The sequence below is a fragment of the Myotis myotis genome, unplaced genomic scaffold (assembly GCF_014108235.1).
Source record: "Myotis myotis isolate mMyoMyo1 unplaced genomic scaffold, mMyoMyo1.p scaffold_m19_p_1, whole genome shotgun sequence".
Classification (NCBI taxonomy): domain Eukaryota; kingdom Metazoa; phylum Chordata; class Mammalia; order Chiroptera; family Vespertilionidae; genus Myotis; species Myotis myotis.
Genome location: NW_023416313.1, coordinates 163,011,891 through 163,031,916, shown reverse-complemented (window position 1 = coordinate 163,031,916; position 20,026 = coordinate 163,011,891). Strand labels below are relative to the sequence as shown.

At 51.7% G+C, this 20,026-nt stretch overlaps 3 protein-coding genes across 9 annotated transcripts in view; 1 reads left to right on the top strand and 2 right to left on the bottom strand.

Moving 5' to 3' along the window:
• Window positions 1-3,238, bottom strand: part of DUOX1 (dual oxidase 1) — a 39,823-nt gene extending 36,585 nt beyond the window's left edge. For all 3 annotated transcript variants that reach the window (XM_036300141.1, XM_036300149.1, XM_036300157.1), the window contains exons 1-2: window positions 3,123-3,238; window positions 808-898 (exon numbers count right to left, since the gene is read on the bottom strand). In XM_036300141.1, the coding sequence (XP_036156034.1) occupies window positions 808-865 (58 nt within the window). In that variant the 5' untranslated portion in view covers window positions 866-898; window positions 3,123-3,238. The remainder of the gene's footprint in view (window positions 1-807; window positions 899-3,122) is intronic.
• A 77-nt stretch (window positions 3,239-3,315) lies between these two features.
• On the top strand, window positions 3,316-14,623 carry DUOXA1 (dual oxidase maturation factor 1). Of its 5 annotated transcripts, none has more exons than XM_036300106.1 (8): window positions 3,316-3,727; window positions 4,041-4,138; window positions 10,929-11,105; window positions 11,447-11,504; window positions 12,185-12,319; window positions 12,571-12,784; window positions 13,042-13,259; window positions 14,166-14,623. In XM_036300106.1, exons 3-8 carry the CDS (start codon window positions 10,959-10,961, stop codon window positions 14,420-14,422), a joined length of 1,029 nt encoding a protein of 342 aa, XP_036155999.1. In that variant the 5' UTR covers window positions 3,316-3,727; window positions 4,041-4,138; window positions 10,929-10,958; the 3' UTR covers window positions 14,423-14,623. The 5 variants fall into 5 exon arrangements, with proteins under 5 accessions (XP_036155999.1, XP_036156007.1, XP_036156023.1 ...); XM_036300114.1 differs by having other exon boundaries at window positions 4,041-4,158; XM_036300130.1 differs by lacking the exon at window positions 4,041-4,138.
• Window positions 14,624-15,906: 1,283 nt separating this feature from the next.
• On the bottom strand, window positions 15,907-20,004 carry DUOXA2 (dual oxidase maturation factor 2). The gene is made up of 6 exons (XM_036300083.1): window positions 19,599-20,004; window positions 18,287-18,344; window positions 17,726-17,860; window positions 17,269-17,482; window positions 16,734-16,948; window positions 15,907-16,383 (listed from the first exon to the last, which is right to left on the bottom strand). The coding sequence occupies exons 1-6, from the start codon at window positions 19,743-19,745 to the stop codon at window positions 16,190-16,192; spliced, it is 963 nt and encodes a 320-aa protein (XP_036155976.1). The 5' UTR covers window positions 19,746-20,004; the 3' UTR covers window positions 15,907-16,189.
• Between the last annotated feature and the right edge of the window lie 22 nt (window positions 20,005-20,026).

Genomic DNA, 20,026 nt, shown 5'->3' with positions numbered 1-20,026 from the left:
TAGCTCTTCCTAAGCCTTAGGAGTACCCTAATTAAGTTAATAACAATGTACCTACATATAGTATAAGTTCAAAAAATTTGGCTCTCAAAAGAAATTTCAATTGTTGTACTGTTGATATTTGGCTCTGTTGACTAATCAGTTTGCCGACCCTAGGCTATGCTGCCAGCCAGAACAGATCATTTCACAGATTTTCTTTGCTCCTTGTTCTTGCATCCCGCCCCGATGATCACAGACTTGCTCTTTTAACCTAATTTGTGGCACCTTAAGCCCACTTCCCTCCTCAGAGACCCAGACTATAGGGACTTGCCTCAGATTCTAGTAAGAGACTATCCAAAGCCAAAGGTAACAAGATGAAACTCTTGTGGATTTTTTTCCTAATCATATTGTTTTAGAACATTGGTGACTTCCCTTTGAGGAAGTCAGCATTCAGTCCAATCTGACCCCAAGATCCTTTATTTGCTTCTGTGTCTAACCAATCTTTTTCTATTTGGGGTCTGGGGTGGAGGCCATAGGGCTGAGTCTCCCCTTCTCCTCAACTCAGAAAACAGAGCAAAGAAAAGGACTCTCATTAGCCAAAGGGTCACCCACTCAGACTAAGGACAGGATCTCAGAGCTGCTGTCCTGGCCCCATACTTGACATGAAAAGAAGGCACAATCAACACGCTGGAGATGAGCACCTGCAGGCTACTGTGTTAGTTAGGGAGCAGGCATAGAAATGAATGTGATACAGCGTCTGTCCTTGGAGAAGCCCAGAAGATGCTGGGTTCCTCTGCTCCTAGCCATGGTTCTCCTCCAAGCTGTACTCACCAGTGGGTATCCACGGCCCAATCAGGAGTGTCCATGCCAGAGCCAGGCAGAAGCCCATGATGAAAATGGAGAATACCGTAAAATGGAGACCCTAGAAAAAGACAGAGTGCAGAGAGAATGAACCCCAGCAGTTAAGGAAAGTCAGGTCAGGGCCTTGGCAGAGCTTTGGCATGAGTCCAGCCATGGGGCTGGGACAAGGCCACAGTAAGTAGCACAGAGCAAGGAGACTCCCTCCCTCCCAAGAATCTTTCACTCATTCACAAATTACTTGATGAACACCCACTATGTACTGGGCATGGGCCTAGGCACTGGAGATTCAGTGGTGAACAAAGCAAACAGAGACCCTCACACTCCTGGACTTTGCTGCCCAAGAATAAACGGAAAACCGTGCTTATGCATGTGTTCCTTGGACGGAGCCTCGTTAGGAGGCCGGGATATGGTGCCACTGCCAGTCCACTGTGTGGATCTTAGGTCACTTATCTGGTCTGGACCTTGGTTTCCTCTTCCAGTTATGGGAGTAAACATGTCTGAACTGTCTACCTCCCAGCATGGTTTTGGGAATCAAATATGAGATTGAGAAGTGGCAGGTGTTATGTAAATGTAATACAGTGGGGCCTTGATTTAGGAGTGTCCTGACTAAGGAGTTTTTTGACATATCAGCTGTCTCTAGGCCAATTTTTTGCTTTGAGTTGACAGAGTAATTTGAGTTAACGAGCTCCTTAACGAGCTCGGTCTCGGATTGAATTAAACTCGTAAGTCAAGGCCCCACTGTATAGAGAGTATGGGCTGGAGCTTGGCTCCTCTGAGTCAACTCAGAGGGGTTCCTATGTTTAATGCCAACGTCCTGCTCGCTCTCCCCAGGCCAATAAATCACCTAGCGACAACAGGGAGACAGAGGCAGCCGGGGACTCAGGTTGGGACTTCTAAGTGGCACAGGGAGCGCCCAACACCAGTGAAGACCTCCTAAAGGCAATATCGAGGTTGGGGGTGGAGTGGGGCTGGGGAACTATCCAGTGGAGGAAGGTGGGAGCTCATGGAAAACCTCATCTCCAAGCCAAACCCTCAGGGCTCCTGGATAGGTTGTCTAGCCACAGAGGAGGGAACCCAGAGGGTGACCTCAGCCCCACTGACCATATCTCATTAAAGAAATGAGCTCAGCCAGCGTGGTTCTGTGGTTGAGCATCAACCTATGAACCAGGAGGTCATGGTTCGATTCCTGGTCAGGACACATGCCCGAGTTGTGGGCTTGATCCCGTGCGGGGCATGCAGGAGGCAGCTATTCAATGATTCTCTCTCATCATTGATGTTTCTAACTCTCTCTCTCTCTCCCTCTCCCTTCCTCTCTGAAACCAATAAAAATAAAAAAACTTAAGAAAAAATGTAGGCCCTGTCATAATTCAAAAGCTTAGTGTTCTACCCACTCCATCCCAGAGACTGTCCAGACACCACCAGCCTTTGATAGTTTGTGAAGAAAGAGCAGGGCTCTGGGTGGTTGAAGCCATAAGGCTGGACATGCTGAAGTGCCCACAGTGGTCCTTCCCTGATCTAGAATGTCCTGCCTCCTTCCCCTCCCACTCTGACTTCTGGATCCTTGGTCCTGACACCAATGTACTGCTCAGTCCCTAAAAGCATGCAGCGAGCCTGCAGGCCAGGCTGTGGGGACAACCTGAAGGAGAAGGCGGACACGTAACAGGCACTCCTTGTGGGTGGGTAGTCACAGGGATTTACACAGCACATTTGTTCCCTAACTTTTTACCAACCTTCAAAGGAAGGCACAACCTCAGGAAAGGGCTGTAAAGCCCCAGGCAGTGGCAGAACCAGGAAGCGAATACAGGCCTGCCTCCTTCTTGACCCACATGGCAACTTTTCCAGCCACAAAGTCCTACAGCAGTGACTCTGGGGTGGGGAAATAGGAGTCAAGGCCCTAGGGAGTCCAACTTGGTCCCAAGGGAGGACTGAAGAGGAAAGCCTGGTCTCTAAAAGTCCCCAGTTCCCTCCCCGGCATGATGTGCTGCTGCCAGGAAGAGCTCAGAGAGATCCCCGACGCCCAAGCAAACCAGGTCACCCAACATTCCCAGACCCCAAAGCATCTAGTCTCCCCAAACCTTGGTGGATGGAGGATAGGCCTAACGGGACCCACTGCAGCCTCAGGCTAAGAACGGAGCCGCGGGAGGGTCTGGCTGGATTCCCCCTCCCTCAAAAATGTGGTGGAGCTGGGGCACACTCTGCCGCTAGAGCTCCCTCCGCTCCCCCTCCCCCGCCCCCCTTCTCCCAGCGCCAGATCTGCAGGCCCAGGGAGCCCTCCGGGATCTGACCTGCGGTTGCGGAGTCCCCCCTTCGGGGACTGCGGCCTCGCTCCCGCCTGGCTCGAAGTTGGACCCGGGACGCCCGCTCTCGTCCAGCTCCCTCTCTAGTTCTGCGCCAGGACGGGCGGGGCGGGGGGGGGGGGTGAAGAGGAGACGGCGCACCCCAGATCTATGGCTGGGCGGGGCGAAATGGGGCGGGGTAGAAGCCGGCGCACTGGGGACCCGCCGAGGTGCCCCGCGGAGGCCCGGGTACGCAAGGTGAGACGTCACGTGCTCGCAGGACCCAAGTGGAGGGAAAGTTCGCGTCCGTGGCGAGGGCTCAGCTGGTGTGGCCACGTGGGGAGCGAAAAGGGCACGTCCGCTTGCATGGGTCTGCCGAGGCTGGGAGTGGAAGACGGAAAGGGTGCAGGGGGGCGGAGCGGCGCTCCCTAAATCCTCTCCGCACCGTAGGTTCTGGGCTCTAAGACCTTGGTCCGAAGACCTGGCCAGGCGTCCCAGCAAGGTACGCATCCTCAGACCCTGTTGGAGACGGTGCTAACCACCGCGCCACCCCGAGGAGTTCACCTGAGATCGTGGAGGTCTCACGCCACCCGCGTCCCGGACTGCATCGCTAGGTTTGTGCTGGAGCTGCCGGGGCGCTGAGCAAGGGGGGAGGAGAGCGGAGTCTGAGGGTGGCTGCGGAGGGGCACGGGCCCTCCTCTGTGCCGGGCTGGCGCGGGGCAGCGCCGCGGAGCCTGGGCTGCAGTCTGAGAAGGTCGAAGGTGGTTTAAAATAGGAGGTGGAGAAGCATCCGGGACCCGGTTTGTCGGGTCAGAGCCTGGTCCTTAAGTGATGAGGAAAGTGGGGGATGGAAGGGAGCCCCGCGGAGAGAAAGGGCGCGCGCTTTCTGGACAGAACGTCCGGACCAGTCTCCTGATTCCACCCCAGGTCTCCTGATTCCACCCCGGAGAGCGTCGCCGGTGCGGTTCCATAGGAGGAGGCCAGCGGCGCGAGCTGCCACGCACGCATTGTTTGAAGACGCGAAGGTGGGGAACCCTGGTACCCTGTGAGTGGCTGCAGTCCCGGTGGATTTTGGAGGGGGGCTTGAAGTGCCGCCCTCGCCCGGGCCCCTAGGGGCGCACTTCTTGTGTTCAACCGGATCAAAATCAGATTTTCAAAGAAAAAGTTCGGTAAGAAACTAAGAGGAAGCAAGAAAAATCTTGTAAGGCCATAAATGTCGCAAGACTTACAGACATCCAGTCCTTCTCCTGGCTTAGCTAAAGTCTGGATAGTTCGGTTTGTATGATTTAGTACCCCTGGGTCCTTACTGCCTCAGCCCTTACTGGAGATCCTTGTCTCAGGCTACTTTCAGATCTTGTTCTGATTCTCCATTTAATTTTTCCTTTAGTGCAACAACGCACATACACATGCCCACGCACGTTCTTGAAGAAGAGAGGCAGGGACAGGAGTTTCTGACGGGGTCTCCTTAGCCAGCCAGGGCTGTAAAGTTTTAATGGGGTCAACCCCAACCAGAGAAATAAACCATCAATCACAGTATAGTAGCTGTGTATCACCAATTAGAGCTCTTGGCAACTCCAGATATGTGACCCACTCCTCATTTGTAGAGAGAATTAATAGTCCTTACTCTATGGGTTCCAGAGATGGGGATGTGGGCAGGAGACTTCAGGAGGAAATTCCTGTCAAGCTATAAGAGAGGCTACATAGCAATAAGAAAGTGGCTGAGAACTTTGGATGCTGGGGACTGTAGCTTGTACTAGGATCAATTTTCTTAAAGATTGGATCTATTTCTTGCTGGCCCCTCATACATACATGGGAGTCCCTTTTCATCCTATGGCAGGAAGGATGTGTCCGGAATACAACTTAATATGAGAAATGCTTCAGTATTTTAAGGGACATCAGAAAGGGCACATCTTTCCAGGTCCGGTAATAAAGGAGGACCCCAAAGTGTGAGGATTGGCCTGCCCCAGTGAAAAAGTACCCCAGTTTTGTTACAGGGGCATCTGGCGCAGGGCTTTAGTGTCTAGATGTCTGTTACTGAGAACTTCTTCCTTGTTGTGCCTGTATTTCTATTTATATGAACTTGTAGGTGTATGTCTGATTGTTCCTAGTGTTTATTAATAACAATATGCATTGTGTTTATTTACCAATCATGGTGGTGAGCTCAGGGAGAAGTGGGTCAAGTGAAGACTGACTTGAGATTTTTATCAGATTAGGAGAAATTCTACTGTCAGACCCTTCTTGGCAAATCAGGGAGGAAGGTTTTCCTGAGGGAATTGATAAGCTTCATAGGAAAAGCAGGATTGCTAGATGTGGGGACTTTTCATTTTAGTCCCACCTCTTCATGCAGGAGAGGCCTGTTAGCTAAATCATGAAAATCAAATTAAGACAGGATCATGAAAAATTAACTTTAAAAACCTAGGCAATGTTGCCTGGCCAGCATGGCTCAATGGTTGGGCGTCAACCTATGAACCAGGAAGTCATGGTTCAATTCCCAGTCGAACCATGCCTGGGTTGTGGGCTTGATCCCCAGTGTGGGGCATATAGGAGGCAGCCGATCAATGATTCTCTCTCATCTTTGATGTTTCTATCTCTCCCTCTCCCTTCCTTTCTGAAATCAATAAAAATATATTTAAAAAAAAAAAACAAGGAAAAAAACTAGGCAATGTGGATTAAGAAAGACCTAATTCATTAAATTGAACAAAAAACTTAAGGCAAATTTCATTCACCAATTATCCCTTTGCTTTAGTCATCTTTAATAAATATTTTGGAAAATTGGAAATAAGTTAACAATGTTCTGTGCTTAGGATACAGAAAGCCTTTGCTAGTGTTTCTTTGCTGCACCATACTAATAGAGATGAGCCATTCTTGTAACATATTGTATAACTTCCCTTTTAAATAAATGCAGGAATAAGGTGACCCTGACCAAAATACATTACACTATTATTTGCTTATATTGCAAATATTTGGTTTTGAAGTTACAGAATGTAACATGTATTAGCAAACTTGCTTTATCTTCCTATCTTACTAATTAATCATTTTATAGACTTCCTAAAAAATATAGCCTTCTATCAAAATTATAATGGCTTCATTTTAGGTATCATAAATTTAAAATTCTTAGACCAATAAACATCTGCTTTAAAATAAATATCACTGCCCAGCCCGTGTGGCTCAGCGATCAGACCTATGAACCAGGAGATCACGGTTCGATTACTGGTCAAGGCATGATTCCTGGTCAGGGCACATGTCCAGGTTGCAGGCTTGATCCCCAATGAGGGGCGTGCAGGAGGCAGCTGATCAATGATTCTCCCTCATCATTGATGTTTCTCTCTCTCTCTCTCTCTCTCTCTCTCTCTCTCTCTCTCTCTCTCTCTCTCTCTCTTCCTTCCTCTCTGAAATCAATTAAAATATTTTTAAAAATAAAATAAATATCACTATGGCCAGAACCGGTTTGGCTCAGTGGATAGAGCGACGGCCTGCGGACTGAAAGGTCCCAGGTTCGATTCCGGTCAAGGGCATGTACCTTGGTTGCACGCACATCTCCAGTAGGAGATGTGCAGGAGGCAGCTGATCGATGTTTCTCTCTCATCGATGTTTCTAACTCTCTATCCCTCTCCCTTCCTCTCTGTGAAAAATCAATAAAATATAAATAAATAAAAATATATCACTATGACATATTTTACAAAATAATTTAATCCACAAATTCTGTTACTCATGTTGAGCTAGAGTTCAAATGTATGTTTCAGATTCAATTTAAAATGAACATTCGTGCTTTGAAGAATCCAACCATTGGAAGAGACTTTCTGAAAATTTTGTGAAATCATTAAAAATTGACATGGTTAGTCAAATCCCTTCCTGCCCAGTCCTTAGCCCTATATTGGTGAGAACTCAAAGTAATGTTGAATGACAATGAGGGAATATAGCTCCCTCTTGTGTTCCAAATAGAAGATGCTGCCTGCACAGGGAGGAACCCGTTCATAATATTCATTCATTTGATCCACAGACTGATTAGTATATGCTATGTTCAGGAGTTGCAAAGATGGAATAAGGATAGTCAAAGCTAAAAGGGAGGGAGATATTCAGACAGACTATAAGTTGATTATTGGGATCATGGACGGAGGTGTGTTCAAAATGCAATCAGAACATTAGATGTAGGAACATCCACATAGACCTGATAGCATCCTTCACAGAGGGGTTAACACAAGCTGAGACTTGAAAAGTGAAAAGGAGTTTGCCAAGAAGGTAAGAGCATTCCAAGCAGAGGAAATAGCACGTACAAAGGCATGAAGGCTTGAAAGAGCATGTCAGATTCTGAGAAAGACCAATAGCTCAGTGTGGCTAGAGATTAGACTGAGTGAAAGATGGAGATGGAAGGGTAGGTGGGACCAGACTACAAAGGACTTTCTATGTGATGGTGAGATTAGATTTTTCCCCAGAGCAAAAAATTGAAATAATTATATTTGCTTGTTAGAAATATTGTTCTGACACCAGGCAAGACAGGATGAGGCTGAATTAGGGCAGAGGCAGTAGGAAAGGAAATGCATGGATGGTTTCAATAAATATTTAAGAAGTACGATACTCCAGGTCTCTGCTTTATTTGATTAATGGAGTGGTGACCAAAAAGATAAAAAATGAAAAGCAAAATAGAGACAGTGAATTCAGTTTGGGACCTGTTAAATTTGAGGCATCCATGGAACATCCAAGTGAAAAAGCCCATGGGGTAATTGACCCTGTTGTGTTTGGAGTCCAGATAAGAGGTAAACTTAGAAATATAGATTTGAGAAGCATAAGCTATGAGAAAGGTGGTGGTGAAGGCAGGCTGGATAGGTTTCAGAGCCCAGAAGAAAAAGAGATACCCCTTCCCCTGGGATGGGAGAGTTGACAAGGTAGGAAAATAACCAGCCCAGAAGGAAAGGGGAAGTCTGGGAGCTATGATGTTTTGTAGGAGAATCACAGTATTTAGAACTAGAAGGGACTCCAAGATCATCATATCTAATTGTAGAGAAAGAAACAAAGGACTGGGGAAGTTGTCATTTGCCTTCCTAATGTTACATTATTCACTGAAGAACTGGAACCAGACCCAGAACTGATTCCAGCCCAGTTCTCTCCAAAAAGGATTGGAGATAAATGAAATAATAGATTGTCATCGCCTTCCCAATCTGGTAGCTTCCATGTATTGATATTCTGTTCCAGGTACTATTCTTAGCACTTTACATACACAGCCTCATTTTATATTCACAATGACCCTATGATGTAAACATTATTATCATCTCCATCCTATATAATAAAAGGCTAATATGCAAACTGTCCTCACGGGCAGGAGTTCCACTAACCAGTTTGACTGACTGGGAGTTAGATGTGCATTGACCATCAGGGGGTGGCACAGAAGATGGCGGGCATCGGTGACACGGTGCTGGCAGCAGGCAGCAGTGGAGGCACTTCTGGCCCCGATGGACCCCGATGGGCCCCAATGAGAGCAGCACAGCGACCAGTGGCAGGGGGCGGGGCCGGCGATCAGGTGGCACCAGGCCAAGGCAGGTGCAAGCAGGGGCCCCGATCGTCCTGCTGGTAGCCCTGATTGCCGGCCAGGCCTAGGGACCCTACTTGTGCACGAATTTTGTACACTGCGTCTCTAGTCTATATATATAAAAGCCTATGCCACTGTTCCACCATTTGACAGGTAGTTATGATGCACACTGACTACCAGGGAGCAGATACTCAACGCACAGGCATGGAAACATTGAACAGACTGATTAATCTCAGAGGGAAGGGGGGAGGTGGGAGGGCGGGAAGAGATTAACCTAAGATCTTATATGCATAGTAGAGGCCTGGTGCATGGATTCCCTGGCCTGTGGGGATCAGGACGAAACCGGCAGCCCAACATCCCCCGAGGGGTCTTGGATTGCAAGAGGGCACAGGCCAGGCCAAGGAACTCTCCAGTACACAAACCCATGCACTGGGCCTCTAGTTTTTAAATAAAATTCTCTGTAGAGGTCAAGTAACTTGCAAGAGGCAGAGGTGGAAATTAAACATAGAACTACTTAACTCCAAAGCTTGTTCTTTCACTCTCATCCTATATAATAAAGAGCTAATATGCAAATGGTCATCACACCCTCATGCTGTCATGCCCTCATGCCATCACGCCATAATGGCTCAGACACTCAACACTGAGGAGAGAGGAACGGTGACCAGCCAGGCTGCGGCCCAGGAGAGGGACAAACTGTTCACCCCACAGTCCCAGGCACCAGTGCCTGTGCCTGCGGCCCGGGAGAGGGACAAGCTGCCCACCCCATGGTCCCGGGCTCCAGTGCCTGCTGCCCGGGCAAAGCTGCCCACCCGCGGTCCACTGCAGCTGCGGCTGGCCTGGGCGAAGCCGTCCCGGATCCTGGGTGCCTGCGGCCAGCCAGAGGGAGGGAAGCCTGGGTCCTGGGTGACTGCAACCAGCTGGAGGAGGGAATCCTGGGTCCTGGGTGCAGGGCAGTTAGGGGTGATCAGACCAGCAGGGGAGCAGTTAGGGGTGATCAGGCCAGTAGGGGAGCAGTTAGGGGCGATCAGGCAGGCAAGGAGGCAGAGGTGGTTAGGGGCGATCAGGCAGGCAGGCAGGCAAGCAGTTAGGAGCCAGCGGTCCCGGATTGCAAGAGGTAGTCGGACATCCCCCAAGGGGTCCCGGATTGGAAAGGGTGCAGGCTGGGCTGAGGGGCCGCCCCCCCCCCCCAATGCACGAATTTCATGCACTGGGCCTATAGTCAGACTATAAAGCATGGAGCCTCCTGTGCAAACCAAGAACCCAGTGTAGATCACACTCAGGGAAATGAGCAGAGCTGGAATCATTGATTGTAAAATGTGCTTTATTCTCACATTTTGACATCTCTGAAATTGAGGTGTATCTTACCAACAATGGCTGTCATGGTTTGATTCGTAGTTTCTTTCTTTCACATAAAGTAATAGTGTGTCTTGTAATCCATTTTGTCTGGATTTAATAAAACACACTATCTGTCTGCAAAGGGACAAATTAGAGTAAATCTAGCTCTGAAATCAGGGAACAGGCAGAGAAGAGCTGAGCCAGTGTGTGAGCTGAAATAAGGCCTGTGAATTTAAGTCAAGGAGGAAGGATGCAGTTGATGACGTGTGCGGTAGAAGGACATCCGGCCTCTGGCCCTGGCGCCATGCCTGGTGGATGGCAGGTGCTCCTTCAGTGCTTATTGAGGTGAACTCAATTTAGCTCAATTGTTCTGGAGTAGCCAGAGCTGAAGCCAGGCACTTGAGAAAGCTGACAGACTAGTGTGGGCAGTGCCAGGTCTGGAAATCAGCCTTCTGATAATAGACTTGGATCATATACTTAGCAGAGCTGTCTGACCTTTGTTCCTTTGGGGACTGAGGAGGAAAACCAAAATTTGTGTCATCTGTACTATCTTTTACCCTTATGCTTTCACTTGATAGTAAATATAGCTCTTATTTTGTTCTGTGATGTGTCTGGAGGCCTGAGGGAGATAAAAAAAAAAAAAAAAGAATTGTGTCTCTTAAGACAGTGCCAAAGGAAGCAGAGAAGCCTCCAGGATGGTGGTGGCACTGATTTAGCGACCTGGAGGTTAGGAAGGGAACATGGAACCACAGAGACTGATTGCCAAGACCCTCATTCATTCACAGTCAGAACATGGGGAGATGAATGGCTGAGGGGCAGTGGAATGGCAGTAAAGTGGAGTCTGGTGAGCTCAAGAGAGAGGGGCCTGATCTGGTTTATTCTCAGCTGTATCTCCAGCACCAAGAACAGTGCCTGACACACAGGGCACTCAATAAACATCTATCCTTGTTGTACAGATTCTGTCTTCCCTGCACAACCCCACCAGAATGGCTGCTTTTGGACACACATTCCCCTTCTATGCTGGCCCCAAGCCAACCTTCCCAATGGACACCACCTTGGCCATCATCATCACCATCTTTCTTACTGCACTTGTCACTTTCATCATCATCCTGCCTGGCATTCGGGGCAAAATGGTAAGAAACAAGCCCAGCCTTGGGGACCATGGTCCCAGAGAAACCTTGCCTTGAGGTGAGGGGGCCATACTCTCTCACTATAACTAGACTCAGGAAACAGGCTTCAGTCCTGAGAAAGCACCCCCCCCAAGCCTCCCCCCCACCCCTCCACCCCCCGCCCCCCCGCCGCAGCAGAGAGCTTCCCCACTCACTGATTCAACAGATGATTATTGAGCACCTATTATGTGCCTGCCAGGCACTCTGGTCTCCATCCACAGAGTAATCCCAAGGCTGGAAAGAGGAAGGGTGGACTTGGGAGGAGGGTGCTCCTTCCTAAACCCACCCATCCTGTTATGGCTCAGAGGCTGTTCTGGCTGTTTCGGGTGGTGACCAGCTTATTCATCGGGGCTGTGATCCTGGGTGAGTGTGAAGCACAGCTGTCTCAGGCAGTGCCTCCGTCCCATCTGTCCCATCCGGTTCCCTCAGCAGCCGGTCTGGTGTCTCCTTGTTTCCTCAGGGCAGCCTCTGCTTCAGGGTGGTCTTCCACACCCTGCCCACATGCCTCCCTCATTATGGCCATATCCTCTCCCTTTTACCCCTGCTCAGAGGGGTCTGGGCCCTGGGAAACCATCCTGGACACATCTCTCCAACCTTCATAACATTTTTATTCAGAGGAAAGCAGATCAAAATGAATGTCTGTGGGGAGAAGGCCTTTGGATACTGGAGGGAGGAAATGGGGGAAGGCCTGCTTGCTTTGCTTTGAGAATTAGGCAAGTAGGAGAGATGAAGTCTCAAAGCTGAAACTGTGTTTGCCCAACATGGTTTATTACATTAATGTCTTCCTCCCCCAGCTGCTTGAGTAGCTCTCTCTAAACAGGAAGAGAAAGGGAAGGAGGGATAAGAGGAGCATGACCAAGGGAAGTCTAGGATTCATCTCACACATTATTGGCAAACCAACCATGAGCCAGACCGTAGGCTAGTTAATGGATATACAAATATGAGCAAAACAGACATGGTCCCCTTGTGGCTCTCCCTCTGACTCTAACTCAGCAACGCCCGCAACTCCCTGAGTTCCCATATGTCCAACTCCCCAACCCCAGCTGTGAATTTCAGTTCTGAGTGGTCTGTGGGCCAGGTCAGCACCAACACATCATACAAGGCCTTCAGTTCCCAGTGGATCAGCGCTGATGTTGGGCTCCATGTTGGGCTGGGAGGAGTCAACATCACACTCACAGGTAAGGAATGGCTCTTGCCGCGGAGGGAAGAGAAAGCTCTGCTCTGTGTCTCTGGGCTCTAGTTTGGTGTGGTCTAAAGAGCTACAAGGTTGGGGGATGGTAGGAGGGGAAATTCCCAGGCCTTGGAAGCTGCCTTTTCTCCATTGAGACCAGCTCCTGTCCCTCTGCCCATTGTGGTGAGCCCCTTACCCGGGCAAATGCCCCACTCTGGCCCTTGGGTCCCTGCTGAGCACAGCTGCCCCATTTCCCAGGGACCCCAGTGCAGCAGCTGAATGAGACTATCAATTACAACGAGGAGTTCACCTGGCGCCTAGGGGAGAACTATGCTGAGGAGTATGCAAGAGCGCTGGAGAAGGGACTGCCAGACCCCGTGCTCTACCTGGCTGAGAAGTTCACCCCGACCAGCCCATGTGGCCTGCATGGCCAGTACCGCCTGGCGGGACACTACACCTCGGCCATTCTGTGGTGAGGGTGGGATGGAGGCCCTATTGCTCTAGACCCAAGAACAGGGTTTCTAGCCATCACCCCCACCCCCACCACCCTCCTAATATTGCAGTTCCTATGAGGAAGGTGACGTCAGTCACCACAGTACTCTGTTGGGAATCCCAAAGCAGAAATCCCTACCTCACATCTTTCGGGTATCCTTGGGTCCCTGAGCCTCCACCTGGAGCCCTTCAGGTAGAGGTGCCTGGGCCAGCCTTCACAGGGTCCTGGTTTTCCAGGGTGGCATTCCTCTGCTGGCTGCTGGCCAACGTGATGCTGTCCATGCCTGTGCTGGTCTATGGTTGCCACATGCTGCTTGCCACGGGCATCTTCCAGCTGTTGGGACTGATCTTTTTCTCCATGGCCACGCCACTCATCCCACCCTGTCCTCTGCGCATGGGCACTGCTATGCTGCACTTTCACCGTGGACCTGCCTTCTGGATCACGCTGAGCACAGGTGAGGATCAGCCCCGAAGATAGGCACTTGGAGAGCTCAGGGCCAGGGAGGGAGTATCAGGGACCATTATGTTAGGGGGCATTGAGGGTCTGGGGGCCAGGGTGCCTTTCCCTTCTATAAAGCCCCATTCCTCTTATATCCCTCATCTCTAGGTTTTCTCTCCCCAGTTCCATTTCCCCTCTCTTTTTGTATATGCCTACTCCCCTGTGTCTTCTCTCTTTCTCTGTCCTGTGCCTCATCCCCTATCTCTTTGTCCAACTCTTTCCCAAATCTTCTAATCTCATGTCCCCTCCCACTTCCCCCAAACATTATTCTTTGTGTCTCCCATTCCTAGAATTCTTCTCTGTCCCTGTTTCACATAACCTTTACGTGTCCTGCAGTTTATTGTCCTCTCCTGTCCCACCCACTGTGTCTGTCCTCATGCCCTTTTCTATGCCTCCTCCTTGTGCCCTGCCCTTACTCAGGGTTTCCTGTTTTCAGATTCATATTCATTCTCTCTGGCTCATGAGATGTAACTGAAAGCTTTTGGCTTAGAGTCCAAAACTCACAACTGCCTCTCTGAGCCCAAGTTGCGTTGAAGCCAGGACGCCAGGCCTCCTTTAGAGTTGTTCTGATGCTCTTAGGACAGTGGTTCTCAACCTTCTGGCCCTTTAAATACAGTTCCTCATGTTGTGACCCAACCATAAAATTATTTTCGTTGCTACTTCACAACTGTAATGTTACTACTGTTATGAATCGTAATGTAAATATCTGATATGCAGGATGGTCTTAGGCGACCCCTGTGAAAGGGTCCTTCGACCGCCAAAGGAGTTGCGACCCACAGGTTGAGAACCGCTGTCTTAGGAGAACATGTCCTTGGGAGAGTGTTGTCATTACTAAACAAGATGCCTGTTGCCACATTCCCAGGACTGCTTTGTGTGCTGCTGGGCCTGGCCATGGTGGTGGCCCACAGGATGAAGCCCCACAGACTGAAGGCTTTTTTCAATCAGAGTGCAGGGGAGAACCCTGGGCTGGAATGGAATCCTGAAGAAGGGGGACTCCTGAGCCCCCGCTACCGGTCCACAGCTGAGAGTCCTGAGCCCCAGGACATTCCTCTGTCAGAGGCGTCCTCCCAGGCATGCTGTACGGAGGAGCAACCCAGAATGCCTGACCCTGACCCATAAGGTTCCTCTCCCTGGTGGCCACCCAGACTTCCAATGTGATTCCAGACCTCCTTTGGGCCTCCCGAACCTACCTCTGGAACTGCCCATAGAATGGGTTGTAACGGCCCTCCAGCTCCGGTCTGTAGGTGGAGTAAAAAAAAGGAGACTCTCATATGTAATACTCTTTGTAATACTTCAAGCAATAAAAATTATTTAAAAAAAAAAAAAAAGGAGACTCTCTCTATCGATGTTGACAAAACAAAAGATGTAAGGTGCTGAACAGATATTGGAACTGCCCATAAACCTTGTCACATGAGAAGACCAAATGTTTCTACACAGCAACCCTGCTTTTTTTTTTTTTTTTTTTTTTGATGCTTTGCCTGTGTCAGATTCCATTTATTGTAACCTAGCGTCACCCCCATAATGATGATTCTGTGGTCCCTCTCATCCCTCTACACCTCTTGTTTTCCTTTTTCCTGGGTCCCCTTTGTTCTTCCTTTATTTCCCCGGCTTGTGTGACCTCTTGGTACAATGAAAGAGACACTCAGAGGGAGAAGAAACCAAACTTCTTACCCTAGGCCTAATATTAACCAACTGTGCCACATTCTCTTTGAGTTTCAGTTCTCAAGTTTGCTAAATAAAAGCGTAAGACTTGCCAAGGACCTTTTAAAAAATCCCAGGATTTACATTTTTATGCCTTGCTTACATCAACCTTGAGCCTCAACACCATTCCATAGTGAATAAACTAGAATCCTATATAATAAAAGGGTAATACGGAAATCAACCAAACGGCTGAACACCGGTCGCTGTGACGCACACTGACCACCAGGGGCAGATGCTCAATGCAGGAGCTGCCCCCTGGTGGTCAGTGCGTTCCCATAGGGGGAGCACCTCTCAGCCAGAAGCCGGGCTCATGGCTGGCAAGTGCAGTGGCATTGGTGAAAGCCTCTCCTGCCTCCATGGCAGCGCTACGGATGTCCGACTGATGGCTTAGGACCGCTCCCCATACTCCCCGGGCCTAAGCCAGCAGTCAGACAACCCCCGAGGGCTCCCAGACTGCGAGAGCACCAGGCCAGGCTGAGGGAACCCTGCCCCCCCTCCCCTCCCCTCACACACACCCAGTGCACAAACTTCATGCACCGGGCCTCTAGTTAGTGAATAAACTCCCAAACGCCATTTCCTCTTAGCTCACTTAGCTGGGCCAGCGGAGGGGGATCCCACTGGGTGTGTCAGTTGGAGGGTGAGCTGTCTGGTCACCGTGCCCTTACCATCCATCCCTTTGGGGTGGCTCAGGAAGATGCTGGCTCCAGTCGTATCTCCTCTGAGCTCACTAGAGGGCGCCCGTCTCCCAGATCTTTTCCTGGGTTACGCTGGATTCTCCAGATGGAGAATAGGAGTGCCAAGGCAAAGAAAATGTTCTATGGCTGCCTGCAGCCCAGCGAAGTTTCCTGAGGCCGTGTGTCCCACAAGAGTTTGAAGTAGCCATGGAAATGAACGGAGAACCGTTTTTACAAAACAAAAGGGAAAAAAATTTATTTGCAGCTCATCTTGGGAGACTTGGGTGCAAGGCTCATGCCTGAGGCCGCCCACCTTTCCTTGGCGGCTCGAAGCGCAGCGCCCCTCCCAGAGCAGTCCCGGCTCCGGTTTGGCGGGCACTGCAGTCAGGAGGGGCACCCCAGGGTAGTGTCCCGCCAGGCGGTACGGGCAGTAGAGCCCGCAAGGGCTGCTCGGGGTGAACCTCTGCGCCCAGGGACCGAGGCGGAGTAGGAGTCCGAGGTCGAGTCCCCTTCACAGGTTAGTACTGATCGTTGCGTCCGAGGCCCCAAACTGCTTGTAGTACAGGTTGTTGAGGCTGAGAGGCGAGCCCCCTCGCGCCTGGTTACCGAAGTTCTTGACGCTTCCGTCCAAGAAGATGCGAAGAGCGCTTGGCTTAGCGTAGTGGAGACCAACCACCGCCCCTCCTAGAAGGAGGCACAGGATGCCTGCGGCAGCGCAGACGTAAGAAAAAGGGGCTGTCAGGGCTCCGGGACAGAACCCGGCCTGCCCCCTTCATCTATGGAGCCACCCCTCCCATTTCACACACACACACACACACACACACACACACACACACGGACCTCTGATATGGATGGCATGATACAGGGCTCGAGTGCTAACTGGGCAAGATGCCACACCCTTCTGCAAGATGGGCACAACAGCGCCTGCCTCTACGAACTATCGAGAGGGGCAAAAGAGTAATGTAGGTGAACTCACTTTGTAAACTGGAAAGCACGCAACCGGTATAAACCCCGTCCCTATCCCCAGCCGCCCGGGCCCATCGCTCGGTCCTCACCGGTGGCCAGCGTCACCCAGAAGGCGGCGCCGTAGTGACTGGTGATGGCGGAGGAGCCCAGGTGCAGCGGGCAGAGCGGCACACTGGCGATGGAGACGAAGGACAAGACGGCGAAGATCGCGAAGGCGCCGGTGGCCAGGAGCGCCAGGCCTCCGTAGAGCGGGACCGGCATGGAGAGCAGCGCGTTGGAGAGGAGCCAGAGGCAGAACGCCACCCTGCGGGGACACGGTGCGGTGAGCCCGCTCCTCCCAGTCCGCGGGCTCCCGCAGCCTCGCGTCCTCTACCCCAGGCCGAAACCCCGGGGTGGCGTGGCGGAAGTGCAGGGGGAACCCCCAAAGGGTGTAGCTGGATCCCAGCCTTTGATGAGGCTCTGGGAGATTCCGACGGTCTGTGCGGTCCTCCTGACCTTCTGACCCGAGGGGCGAGCACACACCCCGGAGCGTATTGGACACACACGCGCGCGCGCACACACACACACACACACACACACACACACACACACACACACACACGGCGCCTTCCCGCCAGGGCTCACCACAGCGCGGCTGAAGCGAAGTGTCCCGCCAGGCGGTACTGGCGGTAGAACCCGCAAGGGCTGCTCGGGGTGAACTTCTCCGCCAAGTAGAGCACTGGGTCAGGCAGGCCCTTCTCCAGCGCCTCCGCGTACTCCTCGGCGTAGTCCTCGCCCAGGCGCCAGGTGAACTGCTCGTTGTAGTCGATAGTCTCGTTCAGCTGCTGCACCGGGGTCCCTGCGGAGGGCGGCGGGGTCATGGGGCCGCGCCCAGCCCCGGACCCGGAAACTAAGTGGATTCGGATAGTAAAGCGGAGGCGCGAGAGAAACGGGTTTGGCAGGAGTTGGGGGAAACACAAAGGGGAGAGAACCACAAGCTCTATGGCCCCGACCCGAGAGGTCCTGCATCTGCCCCTGGCACACTCCCCCCACCTCCACGGGGTCTGTCCATCCCAGAAGTTAACGTCGCCCAGCCGCTCACCTGTGAGTGTAATATTTATTCCCTCCAGGCCCACGTGCAGACCCACATGGGCTCGGACGCGGGCTGAGCTGAAGGCCTTGTAGGAGGTGTTGGTGTTCGCTCTACCCACTGACCATTCAGCACTGAAGTGCACCGCTGTGAGGAGAGGCACGGGTGGGGGGCGGTTAGGGGAAGGGCTGGGGAGATGGAATTGGGAGCGTGTTGATGGAAGGTGGGATACTGTGAAGAGAGATGGGAGTGGAGGTCCAATATGGTCTACATGGTAAGAACTGAAGAGTGGGCACTAGAAAGAGCTGGAAATGGACAGAGGAAGAGGGAAGCCCAGCTCTCCATTTTCCCAGGTTTGGAGTAAGAGGTAAAAGAAAATTTATTGGGAGCAAAGGTCCCTGAATGGAAACCCCAGATCCCTCTGAGATGAAAAAAGGCTCGTGCTGCCTAGTGGGGGCTGGGGGGATGTGGCTGTGGACTTGCGGAGGGGCTTCAGTGGGTCAGTGAGGTACCCTCTGCCAGCCTCCTTCCCCACCCCAGGTCCCCTCCCCATCGGTTGCACCACACACTCACCCACGATTTCTGCGCCGATGAACAGACTGAGGAGAACTCGCACCAACCAGAACCAGCGCTGCAGGAACAGGCAGGGGGTCAGGCCTGGGTACTGTCCAACCAGAGTCCCCCTGCCCCCTGGATATTTAGTGCTCCTGCAACTGCCCTTTCTTGCACCAAGTCCTTTTCCCAGTTACATTTCTTGTGCTTTGAGGCTGAAGTCAGGCTTCCTTTTCGTGCAAGACCCTCTGAGCCACTGGCATTTCTGATGTTTTCTGACCTTGTGCTTGCATCTATCTCCCCAACCCCATTTCCCAGTCCACTTTGCAATTGGCCATCTCTCCCTGCCTGGTGCTCTCCCACATCCTTCACCACCTCCCCTCCCCGCCCTCCCCCAGCTATCTAGCTCCTGGTCCTGGTTCCACCTCCTGATCAGGTCACTGCTATGGAAAGGCTCAGTGAGTCCAGAAGTGCTAGGCAGGGAGGGGGCACCTCCCCCAAGAGAAGGAGGCCCTGGGTTTGGTGACCAAGTAGGAGAGGTATGAACACCACCTCTCAGGCATTCCTTGGTTTCCCAGGAAACCAGTGCAGGACAAGACCCAGGAAGGCTAAGTCTTCCGAGACTTGAAAAACAACGTAGGTTCTTGGAGAGGGACGGGAACCTCAGGGCAAGTATCCAGTCAGCTACAGCTTTGGATTCTGTGGGGAAGTGTCTGAATCCATATACATGTGTCTCAACCCAGCACACAAGTGAAACACAGCAGTCTGAGCAGCTAGTTTCTGTCCTTCTGGGGAGGAGTGAATGGGAGTGCGGGAAATGGAGCTGCAGTAGGGGGAGAGGCAAGGAGGCAAGCCAGCACATAAACTAGAATGGGCCCCAGGTGGGTACCTGCTCTTCACAGCAGCCTTCTGAATGACCCACTGGGCCAGGCTCTAACAGTGGTTCTCAACCTTTTGGCCCTTTAAATACTGTTCCTCACGTTGTGACCCAACCATAAAATTCTTTTCATTGCTACTTCATAACTGTAATGTTGCTACTGTTATGAATCGTAATGTAAATATCTGATATGCAGGATGGTCTTAGGCGACCCCTGTGAAAGGGTCGTTCGACCCCCAAAGGGGTCGCGACCCCCAGGTTGAGAACTGCTGCTCTAGGATGACCTCTTCCTGTCCTTGGAAAGGGGTGCGTGCTGCGCTAGGCTTCTGGGTCTGCCCCATCTATGCTTGTCTGACTCTTCCATGGAGGTCCTCGCTGCAGTCTTAATCTGTCCTGGGTCCTCCCGCAACAAGCTGCCCACCACGTCCCCAGACCCCAGTTCTAGCACCCCCTTACCGAATGGCCACGAATCCCGGGCAAGATGAGCAAGAAGCTGGCAGCCAAGGTCAGGAACACCAGAATGACAATGAGCAGGGGGACGTTGAAGCCAGCGGCGTGCCGGGGCTGCGGGTAGAAAGGCAGCTCTCCATCCCAGAGCGTCATGCTGTAACGAGGCCGAGCGCCGTGCGTTGTCGGGCGGGAAAGCCGGGAGCGGAGCCTGCTGGAGCTGGGAGAGCGAGTCCGTGGTGTTGAAGCTTGAGTTCCACTTCTCTTCACCCCGCCCCTGGCGTGCTAAAGGCAAGACCCAAGGGGTTGGTCAAGTCTGCGCCCCTGGGCTGGGAAGCGCAGCCCTCGAGCGCTCGGGGTTGGCCCGGGAGGAGTCGGTCAGCGGGAAAACGGAATTATTTCTCACAGTTCCCTTTGCAGCTCGGCGATTTGCTCTG

Coding starts and splice junctions, on each gene's coding strand:
- DUOXA2 (XM_036300083.1), bottom strand. CDS start 19,745: ATGACGCTCTGGGATGGAGAGCTGCCTTTCTACCCGCAGCCCCGGCAC. Junction 17,861..18,286: donor CATCGGCGCAGAAATCGTGG/GTGAGTGTGTGG, acceptor CTCTCCTCACAG/CGGTGCACTTCAGTGCTGAA. Junction 16,384..16,733: donor CTGGGTGACGCTGGCCACCG/GTGAGGACCGAG, acceptor GCGCTGCCGCAG/GCATCCTGTGCCTCCTTCTA.
- DUOXA1 (XM_036300096.1), top strand. Junction 12,320..12,570: donor AGTCAACATCACACTCACAG/GTAAGGAATGGC, acceptor CCCATTTCCCAG/GGACCCCAGTGCAGCAGCTG. Junction 12,785..13,041: donor TACACCTCGGCCATTCTGTG/GTGAGGGTGGGA, acceptor CTGGTTTTCCAG/GGTGGCATTCCTCTGCTGGC.